Source organism: Babylonia areolata, chromosome 31 (genome assembly GCF_041734735.1).
Source record: "Babylonia areolata isolate BAREFJ2019XMU chromosome 31, ASM4173473v1, whole genome shotgun sequence".
Taxonomy (NCBI): Eukaryota; Metazoa; Mollusca; class Gastropoda; order Neogastropoda; family Buccinidae; genus Babylonia; species Babylonia areolata.
Window position 1 is genome coordinate 25,963,234 of NC_134906.1, and position 7,500 is coordinate 25,970,733.

The window sequence follows — 7,500 nt, forward strand, 5'->3', positions numbered from 1 at the left end:
GGGGACACCAGTGACTCTGAATTCTTTTATAAGCTGACCCGGGAGATCAGCAGAAATGTGTGCCACACTTCCCCCAACCAACCAACCAACAATTGACAGCTGAGATTAGAACGCTGGACTTAGGACTTTTACTCACAACAAGCCAGATATTATTTCAGTCGCTGTCTAATCTTCTTCTTCTTCTTCTTTTGTGCTCATAAGGTGCCTACTTCCTTGTACCCTTGTAGAAATCTATGACAAATATAACCTTCACTTCAAGAGGGGGGAAAAAATCTATGACCGGGCTTTTATATGTATAGCCGTTTTTACATGGCCATTTAGTAAGCCTTCTTCCTTGTACACTTGTAGAAATCTATGACAAATATAACCTTCACTTCAAGAGGGAGGAAAAAATCTGTGACGGGGCTTTTATACGTATGGCTGTTTTTACATGGCCATTTAGTAAGCCGTAATGTTCTTTCAGGTTTTGTGCATCAGCGTGCTAGGTATGCTCGCTTGTAAATGTTTCCCTTACCTACCAAACGCTGACATGGATTACAATATCTCTCTATTGTGTGTATTTGATTTTTTTTCTCTCTCTCTCTTTTCAAGCGTAAACACACAAAGGGGGATAAAATCACAAGCAGGCGTGCACAGTGTACGTTGAGCTAGGGGAGCTAAAAAAAGCTCCTCTCCATCCACCCTTGGCAATCCTCGCAGCGTTTCGACTGGGATCCAACCCCAAGGCCTTCAGATTGAACCACTTCTTCGACGGGCGCAATAGCCGAGTGGTTAAAGCGTTGGACTGTCAATCTGAGGGCCCCGGGTTCGAATCACGGTGACGGCGCCTGGTGGGTAAAGGGTGGAGATTTTTTTACGATCTCCCAGGTCAACATATGTGCAGACCTGCTTAGTGCCTGAAACCCCTTCGTGTGTATATGCAAGCAGAAGATCAAATACGCATGTTAAAAATCCTGTAATCCATGTCAGCGCTCGGTGGGTTATTGAAACAAGAACATACCCAGCATGCACACCCCCGAAAACAGAGTATGGCTGCCTACATGGCGGGGTAAAAACGGTCATACACGTGAAAGGCCTACTCGTGTACATACGAGTGATCCAGATCATACCTCCACACCCCACACCAAAAACCAGTACCAAAAAAAAAAAAAAAAAAAAAAAAAATCCCCACAAAAAACAAATCACCTTCCCCCCCCCAAAAAAAAACCCCCAACAGAAACTAAGGGCAGACCCAACCCCCAACCCCCCCAACAAAAACCCAAACCAACCCCAACAGATTGTTTGTTGCCCCTACACCACACTACAGGCAACAAGGGATTACCCACAGGATTTACATTATATCACACTGTAATAACAAGACAGGCCACCAACACCACCAGAGAAAACACAACAAGAGAGGCAAGGCCTTCAAGACTCACTTGTGATAAATTAAGTCCCCTGGCATTAATTACAGAGTAATTTCCCTTTTTTATTATCTGCACCAAAAAAACGTTTGCAAAAATAAATAAAAATTCCATGCTCAGCAAAAGAAGTTCCTGTTTGAACAAAAAATGATAATACTGACTCCTCTTGTTGTTGTGTCAGAATAAGAGGTCAAAGTGCCAGGTTTAGAGAATACAAAAAATATAAATATAACAGTAAATGCAGTTTGCATATAATTAGGCTTCTTTTTTAAAAATGTTTTTGTGCCCATCCCAGAGGTGCAATATTGTTTTAAACAAGATGACTGGAAAGAACTGAATTTTTCCTATTTTTATGCCAAATTTGGTGTCAACTGACACAAAGTATTTGCAGAGAAAATGCCAATGTTAAAGTTGACCACGGACACACAGACACACGGACACACACACACACACACACACACAGACAACCGAACACCGTGTTAAAACATAGACTCACACTTTGTTTACACAAGTGAGTCAAAAAAGGGGGGGGCATTTAATTTAGCGCAGACCTGAGAGCGAGGCGCAGTCGAGGTGGTCCCCCCCCCCCCCCCCCCACACACACACAGACAACCGAACACCTGGTTAAAACATAGACTCACACTTTGTTTACACAAGTGAGTCAAAAAAGGGGGGGCATTTATTAATTAGCGCAGACCTGAAAGCGAGGCGCAGTCGAGGTGGTCCCCCCCCACACACACACACAGACAACCGAACACCGGGTTAAAACATAGACTCACTTTGTTTTACACAAGTGAGTCAAAAAAAAGGGGGGGGGGGGCATTTAATTTAGCGCAGACCTGAGAGCGAGGCGCAGTCGAGGTGGGCCCCCCCCCACACATACACACACACACAGACAACCGAACACCGGGTTAAAACATAGACTCACTTTGTTTTACACAAGTGAGTCAAAAAAAGGGGGGGGGGGGGGCATTTAATTTAGCGCAGACCTGAGAGCGAGGCGCAGTCGAGGTGGTCCCCCCACAGCAGGCCGTGGTGCCCCACCAGGGCGGAGCAGCGGGAGCGGGCCTTGGTGCAGGTCTTGCGGCAGGGGAGGTCGGTGCCCAGGACCCCGGGGGTGCAGCGGGGCAGGTAGAGGGCGCAGAGGAAGGTGCGCAGGTTGTCGGAGCAGCCCATGTCGATGAAGGGCCACCAGGGCTGCAGGGCCCAGTACACCTGTCTCGGGGCGGCCAGCCAGAGGGGGAGGGGGTGGGGGTTAGGAGGGGGAATGGAATGGGGGGTGGGTGGGGGGGGGGGTAGATCAATCTTCTTGAACTTCTTTTAACTCTCTCCATACGAACGGCGAAAGAGACGACATTAACAGCGTTTCATCCCAATTACCATCATCAAAATACTGCAAGCAGAAGGCTCTTATACTGAAGAGGTGAATGTTGACAAAGAATACCACAGTTCTGACGACGGAAGCTGAAGGTTGGGTCATTCAGACACCCACTGGACATCCGAGGGGTCTGCTGTAGAGGAGAAGAGAGGACTGGCCGTACTGAGTGAGTTAACTCTCTCTCTTTCTCTTGCTGCCGTTGTAAGCGAATTTTAGTTGACGAGAAAGTGCCAGGAAGGGAGGGGGATAGATCTGCTTGAACCTCTTTAGGTTGAACTCTTTCTCACCACAGTAGGGTAGTCGACTTTTTGTTTACTAGAAAGTGCCGGGAATGGAAGGGGTTAAATCTTACTGAACTTCTTTTACTCTTTCTCACTGCCGTAGGGAGGTTACTTTTAAGTTTACTAGAAAGTGCTGGGAAGTGAGGGGGATAGATCTTCTGGAACTTCTTTTTTAAGGCTCTCTCTTTCTCTTGCTGCCGTTGTAGGCGAATTTTAGTTGACGAGAAAGTTGCCAGGAAGGGAGGGGGATCAACCAGTCCAAACTGCTGACGCTGGTATCTGAGTGTTGATACCCATCAGTCAGTCAGCCAGTTCAACCTGCTGCTGGCTGGTAACTTAAGTATTGATATATCCATTCATCCATCAGTCAGTCTATCAACCAATTTTTGATCCAAACTGCTGACGGGCGCAATAGCCGAGTGGTTAAAGCGTTGGACTGTCAATCTGAGGGTCCCGGGTTCGAATCATGGTGACGGCGCCTGGTGGGTAAAGGGTGGAGATTTTTACGATCTCCCAGGTCAATGTATGTGCAGACCTGCTGGTGTCTGAACCCCCTTCGTGTGTATATGCAAGTAGAAGATCAAATACGCACGTTAAAGATCCTGTAATCCATGTCAGCGTTCGGTGGGTTATGGAGACAAGAACATACCCAGCATGCACACCCCCGAAAACGGAGTATGGCTGCCTACATGGCGGGGTAAAAACGGTCATACACGTAAAAGCCCACTCGTGTGCATACAAGTGAACGCAGAAGAAGAAGAAGAAGATCCAAACTGCTGAGGCTGGTTTCTAAGTTAGTAAGTATGAATCAGTCAGTCAAGCAAGCAAGCAAGCCTGCTCATGGCTCGTGTGGTTGAAGCAGTTAGGTGTTATTTAGGTATCAATATCAACCAGTCCATCCATCCACCTATCAATCCAGTCTGCTACTGGCTGGTATCTAAGTGTCGATACCCATCCATCCATCCATCCATCCATCCATCCATCCAATCTGCTACTGGCTGGTATCTAAGTGTCGATATCCATCCATCCATCCATCCAATCTGCTACTGGCTGGTATCTAAGTGTCGATATCCATCCATCAATCCATCCATCAATCAATCTATCCATCAATCAATCAATCAATCAACCAGTCCCACCTGCTGCTGGCTGGTGTGGTTGAAGCGGTTGGGCAGGCGGGTGTAGTTGTAGCCGACGAGCCCCCGACACATGGGCACCATCACCTCCTCGCACTCCAGCGTGGTGGAGTTGACAATCTCCTCGTCCTGGGCCCAGGTCGCCGCCGAGAGGGCGTAGAGGGTCAGGAGGGTCAAGGTCAGCCAGGGGGTCAGCGTGCGGCAGTGGTGGTGGTGGTGGTGGGAGTGGGCGGAGGAGGGGCGAGGTTTCTTGCTGCGGGAGGGCGTGGAGGGTGTCATGGTTGTTCGGTGAAGGAGTCGGACGAGCTCTTCAGTCTTGAGTCGGACGAGACGAACTCTTCAGTCTTTTTCTCCTTCTGTGTCTGTGGTTGGTGGCTTTGCTGATTGGAAAATAACGAATCCTTGGTTGTCACTGAGGACGTTAGAATGACTGTGCTAGTTCATTCTTTCTCTCCTGTTTCCAAGGAGGAGGAGGAAGAAGAAGAAGAAGAAGAAGAAGAAGAAGAAGGTGCCTTAGTTGTCGCTGAGGAAATTATTGTACACCTTTGTTTATCTCTCTAGTCATGTTTGTATTTGTATTTGTATTTCTTTTTATCACAACAGATTTCTCTGTGTGAAATTCGGGCTGCTCTCCCCAGGGAGAGCGCGTCGCCATACTACAGCGCCACCCATTTTTTTTGTATTTTTTCCTGTGTGCAGTTTTATTTGTTTTTCCTACTGAAGTGGATTTTTCTACAGAATTTTGCCAGGAACAACCCTTTTGTTGCCGTGGGTTCTTTTGCGTGCGCTAAGTGCATGCTGCACACAGGACCTCGGTTTATCATCTCATCTGAATGACTAACGTCCAGACCACCACTCAAGGTCTAGTGGAGGGGGAGAAAATATCGGCGGCTGAGCCGTGATTCGAACCAGCGCGCTCAGATTCTCTCGCTTCCTAGGCGGACGCGTTACCTCTAGGCCATCACTCCACCTTGAGTTGCTGAGGAAAGAGATCAAGTTGTAACTTGTCACTGAGGGCAGTTTAAAGCCTGAGTAAGTCAGTTCTGGCTGTGTTGCTGCTGATGAGGAAAAAGATCAGGTTGTCAAATTTGTCACTGAGGACTCTATAATACCTGTGTTAGTTCATTCTTGCTGTAGTACCGCTGAGAGAGAGAGAGAAAAAAAAAAGGATCACGTTGTCAATTGCCATTGAGGAAATGATGATACTAATGTCGAGAGTTAATTCTGACTGTATTGTTGCCAAGAAAAAAAAGAGTTCAAGTCCTTAATTTGTCACTGAGGAAATAGGAATGCATGTGTTTGTTTTTTTTTGTGTGTGTGTTTTTTTTGGGTTTTTTTCAACATTTTTTATTCAGACAAAGGTTTACAGATACAGAATTTATATGTTTTGTGCATTAGAAAGTATAGGGTAAGCATATAATTAAGTTCTAAGTACTGACAAATCTATAACAGCAAAACAATATATGTTCAATGTCAAAGTTCCAAGGTAGCATTGAAAAGCTTAATCTTGTATCAAACAGTTATAAAGTGCCCATTTTTCCACAAACTTGTTATATTCCATAGTTATGTTAAAGGCATACTGGTCTACTTCATATGCCTGTTTGAGGTCTGTTTTGAACATTTGTAATGTTGGTTTTACTTTGTTGATTCTACATTTGTATACATAGAATTTAGCTATCAATAAGATATATATGAGAAACATTCATCAGTTTTCGTTTTGTTATGTCCAAAAAAGCACCAGTGTGTCGTTCAGGTTAAGTAGGAATGCATGTGTTACTTGATTCTCACTGAAGTGTTGCTGGGAGGGGTGGGGGGGGGGGGGGGGGGAAGAAAAAAAAATCAGATAAGTTTGTCAGTTGTGACTGAGGATGTTAGAATCGCTGTGTTGGTTAATTCTGAGTGTATTGTTGCTGAAGAAAAGAAGAAAAAGATCAGGTTGTCAGAACAGCAGAAAAAGATCAGGTTGTCAGTTGTTATTGAGGATGCTAGAATCCCTGTGTTGGTTATTAATTCTCAGTGTATTGTTGCTGAAGAAAAGAAGAAAAAGATCAGGTTGTCAGTTGTTATTGAGGATGTTAGAATCGCTGTGTTGGTTAATTCTCAGTGTATTGTTGCTGAAGAAAAGAAGAAAAAGATCAGGTTGTCAGTTGTTATTGAGGATGTTAGAATCCCTGTGTTGGTTATTAATTCTCAGTGTATTGTTGCTGAAGAAAAGAAGAAAAAGATCAGGTTGTCAGTTGTTATTGAGGATGTTAAAAAATCCCTGTGTTGGTTAATTCTCACTGCATTGTTGCTGAAGAAAAGAAGAAAAAAGATCAGGTTGTCAGTTGTTATTGAGGATGCTAAAAAATCCCTGTGTTGGTTAATTCTCAGTGTATTGTTGCTGAAGAAAAGGGGAAAAAGATCAGGTTGTCAGTTGTTATTGAGGATGCTAAAAAATCCCTGTGTTGGTTAATTCTCAGTGTATTGTTGCTGAAGAAAAGAGGAAAAAGATCAGGTTGTCAGTTGTTATTGAGGATGTTACAATCCCTGTGTTGGTTAATTCTCAGTGTATTGTTGCTGAAGAAAAGAGGAAAAAGATCAGGTTGTCAGTTGTTATTGAGGATGTTAGAATCCCTGTGTTGGTTAATTCTCACTGTATTGCTGCTGAAGAAAAGAGGAAAAAGATCAGGTTGTCAGTTGTTATTGAGGATGTTAGAATCGCTGTGTTGGTTAATTCTCAGTGTATTGTTGCTGAAGAAAAGAAGAAAAAAGATCAGGTTGTCAGTTGTTATTGAGATGTTACAATCCCTGTGTTGGTTAATTCTCAGTGTCTTGTTGCTGAAGAAAAGAGGAAAAAGATCAGGTTGTCAGTTGTGACTGAGGATGTTAGAATCCCTGTGTTAGTTAATTCTGACTGTATTGTTGCTGAAGAAACGAAGAAAAAAGATCAGGTTGTCAGTTGTTATTGAGGATGTTAGAATCCCTGTGTTGGTTATTAATTCTCAGTGTATTGTTGCTGAAGAAACAAAGAAAAAGATCCGGTTGTCAGTTGTTATTGAGGATGTTAGAATCCCTGTGTTGGTTAATTCTCAGTGTATTGTTGCTGAAGAAAAGAAGAAAAAGATCAGGTTGTCAGTTGTTATTGAGGATGTTAGAAACCCTGTGTTGGTTAATTCTCAGTGTATTGTTGCTGAAGAAACGAAGAAAAAGATCAGGTTGTCAGTTGTTATTGAGGATGTTAGAATCCCTGTGTTGGTTAATTCTCACTGTATTGTTGCTGAAGAAACGAAGAAAAAGATCAGGTTGTCAGTTGTTATTGAGGA

The 7,500-nt window shown here is 44.1% G+C and overlaps 2 protein-coding genes and 1 long non-coding RNA gene across 4 annotated transcripts in view; 1 reads left to right on the plus strand and 2 right to left on the minus strand.

Annotated features, from left to right (window-relative positions):
* LOC143276158 (formin-binding protein 1-like) overlaps positions 1-7,500 on the plus strand; it is a 91,103-nt gene that overhangs the window by 14,066 nt on the left and 69,537 nt on the right. The window lies entirely within an intron of this gene.
* Positions 1-7,500, minus strand: part of LOC143276160 (uncharacterized) — a 60,941-nt gene that overhangs the window by 7,681 nt on the left and 45,760 nt on the right. The window lies entirely within an intron of this gene.
* Positions 1-7,500, minus strand: part of LOC143276159 (uncharacterized) — a 17,597-nt gene that overhangs the window by 7,681 nt on the left and 2,416 nt on the right. For both annotated transcript variants that reach the window (XM_076580581.1, XM_076580580.1), the window contains exons 2-3: positions 4,199-4,575; positions 2,393-2,618 (exon numbers count right to left, since the gene is read on the minus strand). In XM_076580581.1, the coding sequence (XP_076436696.1) occupies positions 2,393-2,618; positions 4,199-4,474 (502 nt within the window). In that variant the 5' untranslated portion in view covers positions 4,475-4,575. The remainder of the gene's footprint in view (positions 1-2,392; positions 2,619-4,198; positions 4,576-7,500) is intronic.